Source organism: Aquarana catesbeiana, linkage group LG02, assembly GCF_042186555.1.
Source record: "Aquarana catesbeiana isolate 2022-GZ linkage group LG02, ASM4218655v1, whole genome shotgun sequence".
NCBI classification, from domain to species: domain Eukaryota; kingdom Metazoa; phylum Chordata; class Amphibia; order Anura; family Ranidae; genus Aquarana; species Aquarana catesbeiana.
Window position 1 is genome coordinate 388,654,350 of NC_133325.1, and position 22,445 is coordinate 388,676,794.

Consider the following 22,445-nt stretch of genomic DNA (forward strand, 5'->3'; position numbering starts at 1 on the left):
GAATGCAGCAGGAAGGGCATGATGGGCATGACGGGCCTGTCTGTCTTCTTCTTGGTGGCAGCGGGACACTACTTGTGCTTGCCACCTCACCAGCTTGAACTGCACTTATGGGACTCGCCACGTCACCAAGTGTTACTGCAGTGCTGGTTTGACTACGACCGGGGTGTACTAGGCCGCTGGTGCTTGCCAGTTCACCAAAACGCTACCAAAAAACTGTTAGCGATCGCAGGGATCAGGCCTGACTCTGCGAACGCTGCAGTTATGCGTTTAGTGTTTTGTAAGTGACAGTGATCGATCGATACTGCACTTGGGTGGGCTGGGCCGGGCGGAGGGGCAAAACGCAGGTGCTAGCAGGTATCTGGGCTGATCCCGCTAACGCTGCGTTTTTGGGAACCCTAAACTGCTGGGGACGCTAGTATAGATCTGATCGGATCAGATATTGATCCGTACAGATACTATACCACTAAGGGAGGCGTATGCTGTTAGCTGTACTGGCGATAATCTGACACTGCCTGGGGCGACGCATATCACCGCCGGGCGATCAGGGGGCTAAACCTTTATTTGGTAATAAACGGCGGGTGCCCTGACACTATAAAAAATAAACAAACTAACCAGCCTCACCCGTAATAGTTATACGGTGATCAGTGGTGAAAGGGTTAACTAGGGGGCAATCAAGGGGTTAAAACATTTATTAGATAGTATATGGGGGTCCCTGTCGCTATAAAACGCTGACGGTGAACCTAAATATTTACGTCCCTAACTAGCGTCACCAGTGACACTAATACAGCGATCAGAAAAATGATCGCTTAGCGACACTGGCGACAGGGGGTGATCAAGGGGTTAAAACTTTATTAGGGGGGGTTAGGGGGGTACCCTAGACCTAAAGGGGGCTAACACTCACTGCCCTACCACACTAACTGTCACAAACTGACACCATGCAGTAGTCAAAAAAAAAAAAAACTGCTTGGTGTCAGTGTGACGGGGGGGGGGGGATCGGGGGGGGATCGGGGGGTAAAGGGGGGTGTAATGTGTGCCTGGCATGTTCTACTGTGTGTGTGTGTTTGGTGCACTCACATTTCAGTCTTCTCTCCTCGGCGCCGGAACGGAAACTGCCGAGCCGAGGAGAGATGACATCACATCCCCTGCCTCTGTGTACTACACAGAGGCAGGGGAAGAATCTCATTGGCTGGGAGCGATCGCGAGGGGGGGCCATGATCGGATGGCCTCCCCCTCATCTCTGATCGCTGCCAGACCAAAGGCGACTGCCGCCGGCACCGGGAGGGGGGTCCGATAGGACCCCCCACCCGCAAGAAGGCAAGGACGTATATGTATGTCCTTTTGCCTGCCCGTGCTGCTCTGTGGACGTATATAGTCGTGCGGCGGTCGTCAAGTATGAAGCATCTAAAAAAAAAAACTTTGCATGAATATGCTACATATATAAAGAAAAAAAATACCTAAGCGCATCTTCATCCATGACATAAAAAGAGACGGAATGGAAGTTGGGTGGCAGGTGGACTTTGTATTCTTCTCCCCAGAATGGTGATAGAGTCTTCCACACTGTTGCTGTCCTATGCAAAGATCACAGTCATTGTTTATTCCTTTAGAACATTAAATTAAGCTAATAGAATAGGAGGAATAGCTTCATAGGTAGTTTTACAGACACTAACAAAGCAACTCTGAAATGGTGAAGAGTCGAAGTGAGAGAGCCTTTTTAGGCTAAATAATTGGAAGAGGATAGAAAAAATAATTCAACTGTAAATACACCTGTAAGTTAAAAAATAACTGGCGGTATCTTTTTTATTTTCCTATCAAAACAGAATATAGTAGTATGGTCTAAAGCTACCTATGAGATGACAGTCATCCGATCCTACAACAATATCATGTATATGGATCCAATGCATGGGATCTATTGTTTCTGGGAAAAGATTTTACGATTTATAAATGTTTCATAATTCTTCTTTATCTCTTAAACCACACTCTGAAAACTTGTTGTATGTGCCATCTTGCTTTATGATCACTGGGAGCTAGTGGAAGCCATGCTGTGTCTATATTCACTACTACCACCTAAATAAATCATTCTAAGGGAGAACAAGGGACTCATAAGTTTTTGAATTTTTAATATTATTTAATATGAATTTTTAATAGTAATGACTGTTAAAGGCACGGTGACCCCAAGAACAGTAACTGCCATAAAGCTGAAGTTTATTGATATTTACTTTTAAATCAACACTGGAGATAGTAATTACAGTGCCTTGAAAAAGTATTAATACTCCTTGAAATTTTCCACATTTTTTCATGTTACAACCAAAAACATAAATGTATTTTATTGGAATTTTATGTGATAGACCAACACAAAGTGGCACATAATTGTGAAGTAGAAGGAAAATGATAAATGGTTTTAAATTTTTTTTACAAATAAATATGTGAAAAGTGTGGTGTGCATTTGTATTCAGCCCCCTGAATCAATACTTTGTAGACATTTTTGCCCATTCAAACTAGCTCAAGCTCTGTCAGATTGGATGGAGAGTGTCAGTGAACAGCAATTTTCAAGTTTTGCCACAGATTCTAAATTGAATTTAGGTCTGGGCTTTGACTGGGCCATTCTAAAACATGAATATGCTTCGATCTAAACCATTCCATTGTAGCTCTGGCTGTATGTTTAGGGTCATTGTCCTGCTGGAAAGTAAACCACCGCCCCAGTCTCAAGTCCTTTGCAGACTCTAACAGGTTTTCTTCTAAGATTGCCCTGTATTTGGCTCTATTCATCTTCCCATCAATTCTGACTAGCTTCCCGGTCGCTGCTAAAGAAAAGCATCCCCATAACATGATGCTACCACCACCATGTTTCACGGTGGGGACGGTGTGTTCAGGGTGATGTGCAGTGTTAGTTTTCCATCACACATAGTGTTTTGCTTTTAGGCCAAAAAAGTTAAATTTTGGTCTCATCTGATCAAAGCACCTTCTTCCACGTGTTTGCTGTGTCCCCCACATGGATTCTCGCAAACTGCAAACGAGACTTCTTATGATTTTTTCAACAATGGCTTTCCTCTTGCCACTCTTCCATAAAGGCCAGATTTGTGGAGTGCACAACTAATAGTTGTCCTGTGGACAGATTCTCCTACCAGAGCTGTGGATCTCTGCAGCTCCTCCAGTGTTACCATGGGCCTCTTGGCTGCTTCTCTGATTAATGCTCTCCTTGCCCGGCCTGTCAGTTTAGGTGGACGGCCATGTTTTGGTAGGTTTACAGTTGCGCCATACTCTTTCCATTTTCAGATGATGGATTGAACAGTGCTCCGTGAGATGTTCAAAGCTTGGGATATTTTTTCATAACCTTACCCTGCTTTAAACCCCACAACTTTATCCCTGAACTGTCTGGTTTGTTCCTTGGAGAAACAAAAGGGGGGGGTTTTCGGCCTGTACTATCCCTGCATTATCCCCAACACCAGCCTGGACATTTGCCGTGCATCAGTGACGTAATTTCCTCTTCTGCACTCCAGAGTGGTCAGCGTGGAGCTTTCCATGCACTGGATGCAGTGGTTCAGCCTGTGTACAGACTCCACACCCAGACGCCTGAAGGAATGAAATCCGAGCCGGAAACAAGATCACAGCACATCCCAGGACACTTTTAAATCTCAAAGAAACACCTCCACCCTGCGAACCAGTAAGTGTAATTGTTACACTAACTTTTATTTTTGCATAAACAAGCTACCACAGTTGGCGCCTCCACACCCCTCCTTTTTTCAACATTGGTTTGTTCCTTGGCCTTCCTGATGCTGTTTGTTCACTGAGGTTCTCTAATAAACCTCTGAGGGCTTCAAAGAACAGCTGTATTTATACTGAAATTAAATTACACATAGGTGTACTCTATTTACTAATTAGGTGACTTTTTAAGGCAATTGGTTCCACTAGATTTTCATTAGGGGTATCAGAGTAAAGGGGGCTAAATACAAATGCACGCCACACTTTTCAGATATTTATTTGTAAAAAAAAAAAAAGAAAACTATTTATCATTTTCCTTCCACTTCACAATTATGTGTCACTTTGTGTTGTCTATCACATAAAATCCCAACAAACATACATTTACGTTTTTGGTTGTAACATGTCAAAATGTGGACAATTTCAAGGGGTGTGAATAGTTTTTCAAGGCACTGTACATGAATGAAGTATGGTCTATGTGTTGGTGGCTGCTGTGTTCCTTGTAATCTTTCATCTTCTGTCCTCCAGATACTCCTGCTGCTGTGATCTTACAGTGCAGCGAGGGTTAATATGAGCAGCTTCACCTGTCACTGCCACTCGCCAAAGGTGCTGGCTATGTCCACCCTTTCTTCCCCCATGCGCCATTCATAGGAGTCATACTAATAATTACTATTAGTTGAATTGAGGATGAGTGAATGAATAAAAGCACATTTATATATTTTGATCTTATTACAGGTACCTGTAAGCGATTTACGTATTTGTATTGTACATTCACATCAGTCCCTGCCTTCAAGAAGCCCATAATCCAACCAACATTCACACATATTAGGGTCAATTTAGACGGGAGCCAATTAAGCTACCAGCGTGTCTCTGGAGTGTGGGAGGAAACCCATGCAGGCACAGGGAGAACATAAAAACTCCAGGCACGTAGTGCCGTGGTTGGGATTCAAACCAACGACCCTAGTACTGCTAGGCATGAGTGCTAATCACTTAACTACTGTGCCGCCCCACATGTGGCGCTTTTAATTCATATACTGTAAATACTGTCCCTGGTGCTGATTAAAAAAACCCATTAAACTTCAGCTTTAAGTATGAATGTTTTTTATACAAAGAACTGGAGTTAATTCTCCCATAGCCACCAATCAGAGAAGGTCTTATGCCCCGTACACACGGTCGGACTTTGTTCGGACATTCCGACAACAAAATCCTAGGATTTTTTCCGACGGATGTTGGCTCAAACTTGTCTTACATACACACGGTCACACAAAGTTGTCGGAAAATCCGATCGTTCTAGACGCGGTGACGTAAAACACGTACGTTGGGACTATAAACGGGACAGTGGCCAATAGCTTTCATCTCTTTATTTATTCTGAGCATGCGTGGCACTTTGTCCGTCGGATTTGTGTACACATGATCAGAATTTCCGACAACAGATTTTGTTGTCGGAAAATTTTATATCCTGCTCTCAAACTTTGTGTCGGAAAATCCGATGGAAAATGTGTGATGGAGCCTACACACGGTCGGAATTTCCGACAACAAGGTCCTATCACACATTTTCCGTCGGAAAATCCGACCGTGTGTACGGGGCATAAGTCTGATTAAAAGTTGCTGATTGAAAGTTTCTGATTGAAGGATTAAAGAGAACTTCAGCTCTAAAAGGGAACACGTTGATACATAAGGCCATAAGTGTTTAACCATATAAAGCATTGCAGTTTTTCTGAAATTCCTCTGTTACTGAAGCACTAACTTAGGGAGCAACTGAGAGCAATCAATTAAAGGGTATGCCCATGCCTTAAATTTACCCCCAAACCTCTGTCTTCCCCTCTAAGCAGTTCTTAGAATTATTTTTCACGTTCAACTTGGGAGATAACTTTGTCGTTACCTAAAATAAAGTAATATATCAAATTATCGTATATCAGGGCAAATATGGCTTTCTTTTAGTAATACTGTAATGCAATCATTGTTTTATTTTTTATGTAATTCGTAAGCAAAAAAATGTAACAGAACTAAAAACGCACTTTCTTCTAATTTGACCTGTGTTATTTTCAATAAAATTAGTGTTACTGCAGATAAGAAATGATAGATTTTGTTCTATAATTTGTCCTTATAGAATTATGATTCCGGTACAAAGCATCGCCAAGTTATTAACAAAATTTCAATTTTGCAAATTTTTTAAGGCAACACTAAAATGCTACATGCCCACAGACATTTTTACAGCCACTTTTATGAGCGCTTTTTGTAGCTTAAAAACGCCTCTTCATGTTAGCCTATGGCCTCATGCCCACCATGGCATTTTTGAGCTGTAAATGGCATAGGCATTTTTAAGCTGCAAAAAAAACCCAGGACCAGTGCGTTCTGAGGCTCCAGCGCTAAAGCTGTAAAAACACCAGACGCCAGTAAAAGGTGTTAAATGCAATTTAACGAGGCTTAACGCTGTATACACAACGTTATGCCTCGTCCAGCATTTCTCTGTCTCTATTCAAAATCAATGGTTCCCTATGGGAGCTCATTGATTTGAATAGAAGTAGTCGCACCAGAAGTCGGATCCAGATGATTCGACTTGCGGTGCGACTTGTGTGCTGAGAATCTTGAAGGGGAACCCCGACAAAATTTTGCGTGAGGTTCCCCCCATACCAGACCCTTATCCGAGCATGCATCCCGGCATGTCAGGAAAGGGGGGGACGAGCGAGCGCCCCCCCCCGGACCATACAAGGCCACATGCCCTCAACATGGGGGGGTTGGTGCTTTGAGGCAGGGGGGGCCCTGCGCCCCCCCACCCCAAAGCACCTTGTCCCCATGTTGATGAGGACAAGGGCCTCTTCCCAACAACCCTTGCCCGGTGGTTATTGGGGTCTGCGGACAGGGGCTTATCGTAATCTGGGGCCCCCCAGGTCATAGCCCCCCACCCTAGGTGAATGAGTATTGGGTACATCGTACCCCTACCCATTCACCTAAATAAAAAAGTGTCAAAAATAAACACACTACACGGGTTTTTAAAGAATTTTTTTAAGGCAGCTCTGGCTCTTCACCCTCTTCTGGCGACGTGTTCTCTCCTCTCCAGTTCTTCTCTCCTCTCCGGTTCTTCTCCTCTCTGCGCTGTCTCCTGTCTCTGCTATCTTCTGCTCTTTTGCTGGGTCTTCTCCCTCTGTTCTTCTTCCGATGTTGACTCAACGCGATCTCCCGATGTAATGCTGGGTCCGCCGTGTGCAATGACTTATATCGGCATGGGGCGGGTCCACCCGATGATGTAAGTTAGAGGCCACGCCCCTTGTGAAATCACCCGGGGCATGATGGGGTGATGACATTCTGGATCCAACTTCTGGTGCGACTTCTATTCAAATCAATGGGCTCCCATAGGGAACCATTGACTTTGAATAGAGACAGAGAAACGCTGGACGAGGCATAACGCTGTGTATACAGCGTTAAGCCTCGTTAAATCGCATTTAACACCTTTTACCGACATCTGGCATTTTACAGCTCTAGCGCTGGAGCCTCGGAACGCACTGGTTCTGGGTTTTTTTTGCAGCTTAAAAATGCCTATGCCATTTACAGCTCAAAAACGCCATGGTGGGCATGAGGCCATAGGCTAACATGGAGAGGCGTTTTTAAGCTGCAAAAAACGCTCATAGAAACGGCTGAAAAAGCGTCTGTAGGCATGTAGCCTAAAAAAAAAGAAAAAAAAACTATACTTTGTACCTCTCTATCCTACATCTGAACAGTTTTTATAAATGATCCATTTTTTGACAGCAGCAGCTGTGTCAGTTCCTGTATTTACACAACTCCCGTAGCATGTAGCATGCCCACTGTCCACAACTGTACAATTGTACAAAGTACAATTAAGATTCTTGCTCAGGCAGTTCCTGTTATAGGGTGACACTCTGCAGTTGTTTCCCTGCATTGTCACCCTGTCACATACTCTGCCAATGGAGACTACAAGCAGCTGTTCCAACATACATTGCACAGGTATGTTCCACTGCTGAAATCCATCCTGAGAAAAGCCATGCTGCTATTACTGGAGTACATGCATGCAGACAGAAAGAGGCTGCAGAAAATCATTAAGGTTGGTAAGCAACAAAGCATTAAAAAAATGTAATTTATTTTAAAAATAATGCTAATTGCTAATGTGGGACAGTGATTTAGTAAACTAATATGTCATTGTAAGTTTTGGTTTTTCATACTTTATTGGTCTTTGTTAAGGCCAGAAGCAATATCCACTTGCAACCACACATAATAATAACACATTATAATAAACCAAAGCAAAATTATCATCTAATTGTTCTGTGTGCAGCAATGCAGCTGACATCTGGTGTGGGTAACTGAAACCGACTGCACTGTGCACTAAAGTTGTTCCTAATTAAAAGTCCCTTAACACCCAGCCACAAATATGCATATGTTTCAATAATTTACATAACGAGAAAACCCACTGGAAACTATATGATTTATGAATTATTCATGTTGGAATAACCCTTGTGATTCCAAAATTATAAAACACATCCAATACAGAGAATATGACATTTTAGACTGCTTGTCTGTGAACGCCAGGGCTGCAATATCTATTTATAACTCCCTTGTTATTCTCCAAATGGCAGTCATATAAACTTTATTTTGGTTTCATTAATCTCCAGTGGCCACAAAGAAGACAACTATGACTGTAGTTGTTGTATGAACTACAAACTTTGATAGGTAAAGCCAAATATTTGACTTGGATGGCAGCCATTAACACTGTCTTTTACTTTTGGTAAATGTCAAATAAAGGTTCATTAGATGGATTCCTGCAAGCTTAGCTGTAAATGTAGAAAGGTAAAGCTGAACTCCAGGCAAATATAAAATGTCGATATTGGAGCCAGTTATGGTTTCATTCAAAAGTACACATATCTTATATACAGCAGGAGCAGGGAACAGGTACCTAAATCCTTCTTCATATCTTAAGAGACCTGCCTGCTATAATCGCCTGTACACAAGCACTCCGACTGGGGGGTGGGGAAAGCTTTTTAAGCCAGATAGGCTGTACAGAATTTCACAGAGTGCCCATCTAATTATGGCAGCTGGCAGCATTAGTTTCAGCCAAGAAGGCAGCCATCTTAGCCTCTGTTTGATCTTCAACTGCCATGGTGCTGCATGTGTGATCAGTTATGGCACCAGCCATTTGATGGCTTGACAGTTTAGTTGTCAGCATAAGCAAATTGGACCGTTACATTGGATGTGTCAGCATGTAACTGTTTTTTGAAACTGTTAAATCGTTGAATTTAGTTATACTTTAACTGCCTAGAGTTCAACTTTTATTTTAGTGGGCTGTACCTGATAATGGTCTCATCATCAATCTTCACAATGCAATATGGATCACTGCTGCCAGTTCTGAAAAAAAATTAAAAAATAAAGAGAACAATTCAACCAGTCGTTAATTAGGAACATATTATTTTACAATGGCAAATCATCTATTCACAGACCATTCATTGCTGCAGTAGTGTATACAGGTTTTGTGCTGCCCTAGGCCTGACTAAACTCGTGCACCCCCTAATTTAAATATGACCCACCCCCTCCTGTCAAGGCCACACACCTTGCTGTTTAAGACCTGCCCTGAAATTTTCGAGTGGGGACACTAGTTCTGAGGGCCTTGGGGGGGGGGGCACAATGGATTCCCTTAATTTGAATATATTTCCACTCACTTCCTGTTTGGCTATGGGGCAGGAAGTGAAGGGAAATCTCAGGGAAGGGACAGGGATGGTAAAAAATAAACTGACAGGGGCTATAACCCTCCTTTACTCTTTCCAAAATGAAAAAAAAGTGTTGCCTATAGTTTTACTTTAAGCACAAATTTCTGATAATTTTATGGAAAGGACTAAGAAGATATAACCATGCCAATGTGCAGCAGAAAACATAGCACAGTAAGAAAGGTTTGTGGTCCAGGATGATAGGACAGTCAAAATTAGAAGTGGCGCCCCCCCCCCCCCCCCCCAAGCAGTGCAGGTACTTTATGGGGATGCTAGACTAATTTGCCTCTCAGCCCAGTCCACCCCATAAGACTGGCGCTACACTAACAGAGCAAGCCGGCGGGGACTCTTTCTGTGCTGCCCCCCTGCAAAGTGCTGTCCTAGGCCTGGGCCTGGTCGGCCTAGCCCAGGATACAGCGTTGCATTGATGTACACCTTTAATTTGCTGCATTTGTATAGCACGTAAGCCAGCTCAATCCATTCATTTGACAAGCTGAGTCTCTTTTGCCAAAGGTAGCATATAATCTGTATTGCTCCTTCTTCTATGTAAAGTTCAAGCTTCTGTAACCTCCTTTGTTTTGTATTTTAGAGAGCCTTGGTTTCGAAGCTTTCAGGACAGCTTCCATCCCAATGCTTCAATACTGTCACTGAACTAGATAAAGTATGTGGAACAGGAGTTCTACTAAAATGTATCTTATCTGTACCTGGTCAGTGACTTAGTACTGAGGTCCGACACAGCCAGGCAACTAACATTTTCTTCCAGTACAGTTTTCTTTATCATAGTATACAAAAAAAATCTGTTACAAAACACATTACAAAGGCATGTTTTATTGCTCCAAATATTGAGCTTAATGCAGCTAAAAAATAAAACTTTAAACACTATTTCATGATATTTGCTATGCCTGTGAAAGCAGATTTAGGAAAAGACAGACAACTGTGTTAGACAAATCTTCTTTGAGTTTTTTTTTTTATATTAGTCCAGTTGCTGCAGAATTCAAGCCCCTAGGTGTCTCCCTCCCCCCAGACCTTGCTCATAATCTCCAAGAATCTTATGAATTACAATGAATGATGGATCCTCTCCATCAAACTTACCTAATCAAATGACAGCATTTGTCAAGCTAATGTTCTTCCTAATTTCAAATATCTACGGAAACAGTTAACAGAATAGGAAAAGTATCCCATTTCTAGTCTGGGACGTGTCACTGTAATAAAAATGACCTTCTTACCTTAATTTATTATACACTTTTTGTGTACTCTTACTCCCCATACTCTCCCATATTCTCTGAATTCTACAGAATAGAATCTTTCACCTCATCTGGAAACCAATTTGACCAGATTAGCACGACAAACCCTCTATAAGCCTTAACCTAGAGGGGGGCTAGGTGCCAACCGTTTAGCAAGCTACTAATAAGTTGCTCAAATTACTCAACTTATCTCCTCGTTTGTCAGGAACCATGAATCACACTGAGACAGAAATGCAGTAAAAATCATGCCTTTTAATGTAATAGTAAAAATGGTACAGATCAGTAAACGCAGTCAAAACATAAGCCAGGGATCGGAAGCCAAAGCATGTAGTCAGACAACCCAGTAATCAGGAGACCAGAGATCAGCGTAGTCGGAGGCAGAAGAACAGGATCAAGAACCACAAAGGACGTCAGCCGGGCAAAGTCTTTCACAGGAGCACAGCAGAGAAACTCCAGATATGTTGACCAGGAGAAGGCAGGAAAGGAACGAACAAGGCAGTTTAAATAGCCAGAAGGGGCTGGCTGTAGGTGGGACTGACAACCAGATAATGATAACCAAATGATAATCACAATTATCCGACAGCTGAGCAGGCTGAGCACAGAGAAGAGAGCTGCTAAGAGCCCAGCTCTGACATAGTTGCAACTTCTAATATCTCACTTGTTTTCCCACAGTCTTGAAGCCTATGCTATCACACCACCACCAAAACAATTTTAAATTTCAAATGTGTTGGTATCAATTACCCATAAGAATGTACCAATCTCTCTCTGGCTATTCCCCTACTTGTTCCAGAGGATGATTCGACTTAAGCAGCCCATAGATGACTCGTTGGAAACAAGAGGTGACCCAGAAGGATAATTTGCCGAACCAGGAATATGAAAGTACTGTATATGTGTAGGCAAAATTTTTTTTTCAGTTTTCAATCGAGTAGGGAATAGTAAAAATACAGTGAGTTAAATGTTTGCTGTCTGTGTCCCATTGGGGTGATTTCCGTTTACTTTCTGTCCCAGAGACACAAGAGGAGCTGAGAGGAAATTTCTAGAAATTGAAGGCAATTCCCATTGTAGACAGCTGTCACTAGAACAGGTGATCCTATTGAAAAATTTCCCTTCTCCTTTTGTTGTGGTGAAGACTCAATTTTTTTGCATTTCACACCACTTTATGTCTGGATGACAGTGGACACTAAGGCAAATAGATGGGTGAAACTACCCAGCTGAGACCCAGGCAGCAACCATAAGGTCACAGAGGTTCTAATCCTTCACTACCCTATTCAAAACTGAAAACATGTTTAGCTATATACAGTTGTGTTAAAAATAATAGCAGTGTGTTTAAAAAAGTGAGTAAAGTTCAAAATCCTTAATAGCTTTTATTTCCATACACGCAAATGCATTGGGAACACTGCACAGTCTATTCCAAATCAAAACATGAAGAAAAATGTTTCAAATTTGTTATTATCTGCATTTTTCTTTACAAACTCAAACATTTACTGTATAAACTTAAAAAATGCTTGAAGATTTAGCTTTCTTGTGAATCACTGAACTAATATTTAGTTCTATAACCACTGTTTTTGAGAACTGCTTCACATCTGTGTTGCATGGGGTCGACTAATTTCTGGCACCTGCGAACAGGTATTCCAGCGCAGGATGACTGCACTACATTCCACAATTCAACTGCATTTCTTGGTTTTACCTCAGAAACAGCATTTTTTATGTCACCCTACAAGTTTTCTATTGGATTAAGGTCCGGGGATTGGGCTGGCCACTCCATAACGTTAATCTTGCTGGTCTGGAACCAAGATGCTGCTCGCTTACTGGTGTGTTTGGGGTCGTTGTCTTGTTGAAACACCCATTTCAAGGGCATTTCCTCTTCGGCATAAGGCAACCTCTTCAAGTAAGGCTGACCTCTTTGAGTATTCTGATGTATTCAAACTGATCCATGATCCCTGGTTATGCCATAAATAGGCCCAACACCATAGTGTGAGAAACATCCCCATATCATAATTCTTGCACAACCATGCTTCACTGTCTTTACTGTGTACGGTGGCTTGAATTCAATGTTTGGGAGTTGTCTGACAAACTGTCTGCAGCCCCTAGACCCAAAAAGAACAATATTGCTTTCATCAGTCTACAAAATGTTATGCCATTTCTCTTTAGGCCAGTAAATATGTTCTTTGGCAAATTGTAACCTCTTCAGCACATGTCGTTTTTTCAACAATGGGACTTTGCAGGGGCTTCTTGCCGATAGTTTGGCTTCACATAGGCATCTATTACCCGTTACAGCACTCACAAGTAACTTTAGACCCTGGAGCTGATCATTGACTGAGTCTGAGCCATTTTGGCTATTCTTCGATCCATTCGAATGGTAGTTTTCTGTTTGCTTCCGAGTCTTTCTGGCTGGTTTTGGTTGCCATTTTAAAGCGTTTGAGATCATTTTATCAGTTTCTGCACTACTTATATGTTTTCCCCTCCCCAATCAACTTTGTAATCAAAGTACCCTGCTCTTCTGAACAATGTCTGGAACGACCCATTTTACTCAGATTTTCAGAGTAAATGCACTAAAACCAGCATGTACAACATTTGCTGCCTTCGTCCCTAAATAATGGCCACCTGGTTGACCCCTGTTTTTTCACAGACTAATTGAACCTCACTAATTGAACTCCACACTGCTACTATTTTGAGCACACCCCCTTTCAATTATTGATTCAATTACACAGAATCAGAGGCATGCATGTCGTGACTGTTGGGTCTGTTGGTTTTCTATTACTCTACTACATCTACTAGTAAATTACCGTATTTATCGGCATAGAACACGCACAGGCTGATAAAACGAGCCTTCATTTTAGGAGGGTAGTTTCAGGAAAAAAACTTAAATTTTAAATAAAGAACTTTGAAGCAAAATAAGGGTCAGTGCCCATCAATGCAGCCTCACCATTGCCCATATGCAGCCTGATCAATGCCATCTGCAGCCTCACAATTGTCCATCAATGCAGCTTGATCAATGCCCACCTGCAGCCTCACAATTGCGCATCAATGCAGCCTGACCAATGCCCATCTACAGCCTCACAATTGCCCATCATTGCAGCTTGATCAATGCCCATCTGCAGCCACACAATTGCCCATCACTGCAGCTTGATCAATGCCCATCTGTAGCCTCACCATTGCCATGAATGCAGCCTGATCAGTGCCCATCTGCAACCTCACCTCAGATTACTGCTGCCTTGGAGGGAACAGGGAGGAGGGCAGGACAAGCGCCGTTAGATTACATCAGCAAGAATCTCCTGTTTATTCGGCGGCCTCTTTAATAAAAGTCCCACCTCTTGGATCAGCTTCTATGATAGACAGAACACTGGTCCAATGCCAGCCCAGGAGACGGAACTTCCTATTACAGAGACCGCTGAGTAAACAGGAGATTCTCGCTGTATGTAATCTGACGGCACTCATCCCGCCCCCGCCCCTCTCCCCGTTCCCTCCTAGGCAGCCCAAATTGCAGTATCGGTGTATAATATGCACACACTATTTGCACCCGATTTTCAGGGTGAAAAAGTGCTATAGTGTTATACGCCAATAAATACAGTATTTGCCATGTAGAAATACAGTATCTCACAAAAGTGAGTACACCCCTCATATTTTTGTAAATATTTTTGTAGTGGTACCCCTGTAGGGGCTGCTGAAAGTTGTGGGGCCAACCTGTCACACTGCACAGGCCGGCATTCAATTCCCAGTCACCTTGGAGACAATGAACAGTCCATATGCTTGTTTTTTGTATTTTTATTGAGGGATTTGAACTTGGATAGGGATGGGAATATATGGCATGCCAAGTAGAATTATAGAACAGTCAATTTGGGACAGAACTATGTACACTCCTTGTACACAACATTTCTTCAAACTCCTCCTGCACAACATTTGCTTGCAGACTATCACTCCCTCTTTCCTGCACAACACTTGACTCCAGGCACAGCTAGCACATGGTTAGGCCCAACACTGACTCAGTCAGGCCTTAGGAATTGCCATTTGTAGGCATGTGACAACACTGAAGAAATTACACTTTGCTACAATGTAAAGTAGTGAGCGTACAGCTTGCATAACAGTGTAAATTTGCTGTCCCCTTAAAATAACTCAACACACAGCCATTAATGTCTAACCGCTGGCAACAAAAGTGAGTACAACCTTAAATGAAAATGTCCAAATTGAGCCCAATTAGCCATTTTCCCTCCCCGGTGTCATGTGACTCGTTAGTGTTACAAGGTTTCAGGTGTGAATAGGGAGCAGGTGTGTTAAAGTTGGTATTATCGCTCTCACTCTCTCATACTGATCACTGGAAGTTCAACATGGCACCTCATGGCAAAGAACTCTCTGAGGATCTGAAAAAAAGAATTGTTGCTCTACATAAAGATGGCCTAAGCTATAAGAAACTTGCCAAGACCCTGAAACTGAGCTGCAGCACGGTATCCAAGGCCATACAGTGGCTTAACAGGACAGGTTCCACTCAGAACAGGTCGACCAAAGAGGATGAATGCACGTGCTCAGCATCATATCCAGAGGTTGTCTTTGGAAAATAGACATATGAGTGCTGCCAGCATTGCTGCAGAGGTTGAAGGGGTGGGGGTCAGCCTGCCAGTGCTCAGACCATACACCACTCACTACATTAAATTGGTCTGCATGGCTGTCATCCCAGAAGGAAGCCTCTTCTAAAGGTGATGCACAAGAAAGCCCGCAGTTTGCTGAAGACAACCAGACTAAGGACATGGATTACTTTAATCATCTCCTGTGGTCTGATGAGACAAAGATAAACTTATTTGGTTCAGATGGTGTCAAGTGTGTGTAGCAGCACCCAGATGAGGAGTACAAAGACAAGTGCATCTTGCCTATAGTCAAGCATGGTGGTGGGAGCGTCATGGTCTGGGGCTGCATGAGTACTGCCAGCACTGGGGAGCTACAGTTCATTGGGGGAACCATGAATGCCAACATGTACTGTTACATACTGAAGCAGAGCATGATCCCCTCAAAGACGCTGAGGGTAAATGTGATGGACTGGCCAAGCATGTCTCTAGACCTAAACCCTATTGAGCATCTGTGGGGCATCCTCAAATGGAAGGTGGAGGAGTGCAGGGTCTCTAACATCCACCAGCTTCGTGATGTTGTCATGGAGGAGTAGAAGAGGACTCCAGTGGCAATCTGTGAAGCTCTAGTGAACTCTATGCCCAAGAGGGTTAAGGCAGTGCTGGAAAATAATGGTGGCCACACAAAATATTGACACTTTGGGCCCAATTTGGACATTTTCACATTGTCAACATTTTGACTTTTGTTGCTAGCGGTTTAGACATTAATGGCTGTTTGTTGAGTTATTTTGAGGGGACAGCAAATTTACACTGTTATACAAGCTGTACACTCATTACTTTACATTGTAGCAAAGTAATTTCTTCAGTGTTGTCACATTAAAAGATATAATAAAATATTTACAAAAATGTGAGGGGTGCAACCTTAAGTGATACAGAAATTTTTTTACATTTAAACATTTATTAAACAAAACAAACCTCCAATCAGTTCACTTGTATGTAGAATTTAGATAAAAAAAATAAAAAAAAACTATATCTTAAATATTAAATACACAAAAACAGGTAATCAAAACTTTTGGACGAAAAAAATGGGCTAAGTTTACTGCTTAGTTTTTTTTTAAATTTATTAGTGTATTTTTTTTTTAAACATTGGGTTTGAAAGACCGCTGCGCAAATACCGTGTGACATAAAATATTGCAACAACCGCTATTTTATTCCCTAGGGTCTCTGCTAAAAAATATATATATATAATGTTTGGGGGTTCTAAGTGATTTTCTAGCAGAAAATACAGGATTTTTACTTGTAAGCAACAAATGTCAGAAAAGATTTATGCCGCATACACACAAGCGGATTTTACGGCAGACTTTGCTCAGCGGACTTTACGCCGGACTTTATGACGAACTTTCCGAATGAACGGACTTGCCTACACACAATCCACCAAAGTCCGTAGAATTCATACGTGATGATGTACGACCGGACTAAAACAAGGAAGTTCATAGCCAGTAGCCAATAGCTGCCCTAGCGTGGCTTTTTGTCCATCGAACTAGCATACAGACGAGCGGACTTTTTGACCGGACTCGAGTTCGACGGATTAATTTAAAACATGTTTCAAATGTAAGTCCGTCCAACTTTTGAGCAAACAAAGTCCGCTGGAGCCCACACACGATCGAGTTGTCCAACAAAATCCCGCGGCATAAGTCTTTAAATGGTTAAACTGAGAACTTCTACACACACAGTTCAGCTCATTCATAAGTGTAAACATTGTATCTCTTCAGGTTCTTTTTATCGGATTTGGCAGGCTGCCCAGAGAAGGAGAGAAGTCGCTTCACAGAAGATTTCAGGCAACTTGTATTGACTTCTATTACAGAAGTCATTTGCAAGTCCGCTGAAATTATATCGGCCTTTTTTATCAGCACAATCGGGCGATGCCGATTAAGTAAAAAACACCAAATATCGCCCGATATATCGGCCGGCCGATATATCGATCGACCTCTACTTTAAAGCAATGAATCCTTCAACCCTGGAACCACGAAGCATACCGACAGGAGACTGCACCAATAATATTACCCCACAAAGTAAACCGATGACAACCTCCAATAGTGTATCACCGTCAGGTCTATTGGTGTAAAAGCTAAAAATCTGCTCACATTACATCCATAGTATTGCGCATGTATCATCCACAAACAGCGCAGCTAATACTAGCTTCAGCGGTGCTGTTTATGGATGATAAATGCGCAAAATTATAGATTAATAATTAGTAATGTGAGTAGACGGAGTAGATTGGGAGGAGCAAGACCAATGCTAATTTCAATGATTTGTCAATTGAAAGCAGTGGCTGATGTTTCATTCCCTGCATTTTAAGTGTTCAAGAACTAGATTTTCCAGATTTGGGTAATCCATACAGTATACAGTGCCTTGCAAAAGTATTCACTCCCCCCTTTGGCTTTTTACCTATTTTGTTACATTACAGCCTTTAGTTCAATCTTTTTTTAATCTAAATTATATGTGATGGATCAGAACACAATAGTCTAAGTTGGTGCAGTAAAATTAGAAAAATATATATATAAAACTATTTTTCAGAAATATAAAACTGATAATTGGCATATGTATTTACCCCCTTGGTTATGAAGCCCATAAAAAGCTCTGGTGCAACCAATTACCTTCAGAAATCACATAATTAGTGAAATGATATCCACCTGTGTGCAATCTAAGTGTCACATCATCTATCATTACATATACACACCTTTTTGAAAGGCCCCAGGGGGTGCAACACCTAAGCAAGAGGCACCACTAACCAAACGCTGACATGAAAACCAAGGAACTCTCCAAACAAATAAGGGACAATGTTGTTGAGAAGTACAAGTCAGGGTTAGGTTATAAAAAAATATCCAAATCTTTGATGATCCCTAGGAGCACCATGAAATCTATAATAACCAAATGGAAAGAACATGGCACAACAGCAAACCTGCCAAGAGACGGCCGCACACCAAAACTCACGGACCGGCCAAGGAAGGCATTAATCAGAGAGGCAGCACAGAGACCTAAGGTAACCCCGAAGGAGCTGCAGAGTTCCACAGCAGAGACTGTAGTGTCTGTACATAGGACGACAATAAGCTGTACGCTCCATAGAGTTGGGCTTTATGGCAGAGTGGCCAGAAGAAAACCATTACTTTCAGCAAAAAACAAAATGGCACGTTTTGAGTTTGCGAAAAGGCACGTGGGAGACTCCCAAAATGTATGGAGGAAGGTGATCTGATCTGATGAAACAAAAATTTAACTTTTTGGCCATCAAAGAAAAAGCTATGTCTGGTGCAAACCCAACACATCACATCAACCAAAGAACACCATCCCCACAGTGAAACATGGTGGTGGCAGCATCATGCTTTGGGGATGTTTTTCAGCAGTTGGGACTGGGAAACTGGTCAGATTTGAGGGAAAGATGGATGGTGCTAACAACAGGGATATTCTTGAGCAAAACCTGTACCACTCTGCGTGTGATTTGAGGCTAGGACGGAGGTTCACCTTCCAGCAGGACAATGACCCTAAACACACTGCTACAGCAACACTTGAGTGGTTTAAGGGGAAACATGTAAATGTGTTGGAATGGCCTATTCAAAGCCCAGACCTCAATCCAATAGAAAATCTGTGGTCAGACTTAAAGATTGCTGTTCACAAGCGCAAACCATCCAACTTAAAGGAGCTGGAGCAGTTTTGCAAGGAGGAATGGGCAAAAATCCCAGTGGTAAGATGTGGCAAGCTCATAGAGACTAATCCGAAGCGACTTGGAGCTGTGATAGCCGCAAAAGGTGGCTCTACAAAGTATTGATTTTAGGGGGGTGAATAGTTATGCACATTGACGTTTTCTGTTATTTTGTCCTATTTGTTGTTTGCTTCACAATAAAAAAAAAATCTTCAAAGTTGTGGGCATGTTCTGTAAATTAAATGATGCAAATCCTCAACCAATCCATGTTAATTCCAGGTTGTAAGGCAACAAAACACGAAAAAAGCCAAGGGGGGTGAATACTTTTGCAAGACACTGTATTTGTTGAATGGCTGCAATAAAAGAGTTGAAATTCTGCCAATTTATAAATATGCTTGTTAGTCATCTAAAAACATATACAAACTCTTCCTAGCTATACACAAGCCAGTACCATTTTAATTATGTTTGCGCCTTATCCACCCACACTGTTCTAGAAACTGGGAGATTGCACAGAACAAAATGAATAAAACCACCCTTCCAGAGGTTTACTGAAAGCTTTGCTTAGTCAGTCAATGAGAAATTATATACAACTTGAAAGTCATTTCTGATTTCAGCCTAAGAAATTCACTGAATGGTCTTACTTCGCTAGATTGATCAACTGAAGCTTAAAGGACAAATCTAGCTACAAATGTCCTTTTGCTTTGGATAGAATGGAGAAAGCAGAGAACTTCTGGCTAGTTTTTTTTTTGCTTTCTGGGCCCTACTGAGATTTCTTCTGGCTTTTTTGCCACCAGAATGGGAAGTAGGGGTAAATGTCCAGCAGGTACACTTAATAAGACACAGTATTAAAAAGCTAATGGAGCTTCTAGCCTTTTACCGCTCAAATAAAAAGTAATTTTGATGGTTTATGTGCCCCATTGGAGACTTTCCCTTAAAACGGAACTGCACTCTCTCCATCATTGTTGAATATTTTTAATCCTCATTCTGCTACCATTAGTACATAGATTGGAAAGTATATCATATTTACTTGTTTTAAATGTTTTTTCTACATTTCTTCAGTTACTTCCTGGTTTCCAGGCCTAGGCCAATGATGTCATAAATCCCAGAAGTCTTCAGGAGGGGAAGAGGGTTTTCTCAGCTTAGCACACCCTCCTGCCTGCATGCCTGAGCTGCTGGCTGCTGAGAGGGCACCTGTCTAGGCTCGCCCCAGTGCTGGCCTGTGTGCATTCATACAACCCCAATTCCAAAAAAGTTGGGTAAAATCTACATAAAAACAGAATGCAATGATTTGCAAATCTCATAAACCCATATTTTATTCACAAAATAAAAAAATAGAAAACAGATCAACTGTTTAAACTGAGAAAATGTACCATTTTAAGAAAAAAATAAGGTAATTTGGAAATTGGTGGCAGCAACATGTGGGACAGGGCACTGTTTACCACGGTTTTGCATCCACTCTTCTTTTAACCACTTGCTGCCCGTCATATAGCAAAATGATGGCGGCAAAGTGGTTTCATTATCCTGACCGGACATCATATGACATGATCAGGATAATGAGCCGCTGCGCGCCCCTGGGGGCGCGCATCGCGGCGATCGTTGTTGTGGTGTGTCAGTCTGACACCCTGCAACACCGATCTAGGTAAAGAGTCTCTGACGGAGACTCTTTACCACGTGATCAGCCGTGTCCAATCACAATGTAAATAGGAAGAGCCGGTGATCGGCCTTTTCTCACTCGCGTCTGACAGACGTGAGTAGAGGACAGCCGATCGGCTGCTCTCCTGACAGGGGGGGTCTGTACTTATTGTTTATCAGCACAGCCCCCCCTAGGATCCTGCCCAGGACCACCAGGGAAGCCGCCCAGGACCACCAGGATGGCCACCACCAGGTATGCCCCCTAGACCCCCAGGGAAATACCAATATGTGCCAAGGCAGCTGCCAATCTGTGCCCAGGTAGCTGCCAATCAGTGCCCACTCCAATGCCTACCACTGCCAGTGCCACCAGGGATGCCTATCAGTGCCTCATATCAGTGCCACATATCAGTGCCCATCAGTGCCGCCTATCAGTGCCCATCAGTTCCACCTATCAGTGCCACCCTATCAGTGCCCAGCTGTGCTGCCTTTCAGTGACCAGTGTTGCCTATCAGTGCCCATCAGTGCTAACCAGTGCCACCCATTAATGCCTATCAGTGCCGCCTATCAATGCCCATCAGTGCTGCATATCAGTGCCACCCATCAGTGCCGCCTACCAGTGCCCATCAGTGCCTCATGTAAGTGCCCGTCAGTGCCAGCTCATTGGTGCCACCTCATTGGTGCCGCCATATCAGTGCCTGTCAGTGCCGCCTTATCAGTGCCCATCAGTGAAAGGAAAACTTACTTATTTACACATTTTTTAACAGAAACAAAAGCAAAACTTTTATTTTTTTCAAAATTTTCGGTCTTTTTTTATTTGTTTAGCAAAAAATAAAAACCGCAGAGGTGATCAAATACCACCAAAAGAAAGCTCTATTTGTGGGAACAAAATTATAAAAATTTAGTTTGGGTACAGTGTAGCATGACCGCGCAATTGTCATTCAAACTGCGACAGCGCTGAAAGCTGACAATTGGTCTGGGCAGGAAGGTGTATAAGTGCCCTGTATTGAAGTGGTTAATAATAGTCTGTAAACATCTGGGAACTGAGAAGAGCAGTTGTTTTGTGAGAAAAATGTTGTCCCATTCTTGCCCGATTTTAGATTCTAACTATTCAACAGTCTTGGGTCTTCAGTTGGTGAAAGGTCTGGACTGCAGGCAGGCCAGTTAAGCACCCGGACTATTCTACTACGAAGCCATGCTGTTGTCATAGATGCAGCATTGTTATGCTGAAATATGCAAGGCCTTCCCTGAAAAAGATGTAGTTTGGATGAGAGCATATGCTGCTCTAAAACCTGAATATATCTCTCAGCATTGATGGTGCCTTTCCAGATGTGCAAGCTGCCCATTCCATAGGCACTAATGCACCCCCCATACCAGCAGACATGCAGGCTTTTTAACTGAGCACTCAAAGCAAGCTAGATGGTCCCTCTCCTCTTTAGTCCAGAGGTCACAGTGCCTATGGTTACCAAAAAGAATGCCAAATTTTGATTTGTCTGACCACAGAACGGTTTTCCAATTTGCACCAACCATTTTAAATGAGCTTTGGTCCAGAGAAGATACCTGCATTTCTGGATCATGTTTTGATATGGCTTCTTCTTTGCATGATTGAACTTCAACTTGCATTCTTGGATGGCACGGTGAACTGTGTTGACAGACAGTGATTTTTTTAAGCATTCCTGAGCCCATGCAGTGATGTCCATTACAAAATCTTGCCTGTTTTTAATGCAGTGCCACCTGAGGGCCCAAAGATCACAGGCATTCAAGATTGCGTTTCAGCCTTGCAACTCAGCCTTGTCCCTTGCGCACAGAGGTTTCTCCAGATTCTCAGAATCTTTGGTGATATTATGTACTGTAAATTATGATGTATTTAAAGTCTTAATTTATGCAATTTTACATTGAGGAACATTATTCT

At 42.4% G+C, this 22,445-nt stretch overlaps 1 protein-coding gene across 3 annotated transcripts in view; it reads right to left on the reverse strand.

Moving 5' to 3' along the window:
- The window catches only part of LOC141128111 (ras GTPase-activating protein 4-like), a 248,708-nt gene that overhangs the window by 142,814 nt on the left and 83,449 nt on the right, over positions 1 to 22,445 (reverse strand). For 2 of the 3 annotated variants that reach the window (XM_073615193.1, XM_073615195.1), the window contains exons 2-3: positions 8,995 to 9,051; positions 1,455 to 1,568 (exon numbers count right to left, since the gene is read on the reverse strand). In XM_073615193.1, the coding sequence (XP_073471294.1) occupies positions 1,455 to 1,568; positions 8,995 to 9,051 (171 nt within the window). The remainder of the gene's footprint in view (positions 1 to 1,454; positions 1,569 to 8,994; positions 9,052 to 22,445) is intronic. The other variant, XM_073615194.1, reaches the window with a different exon arrangement.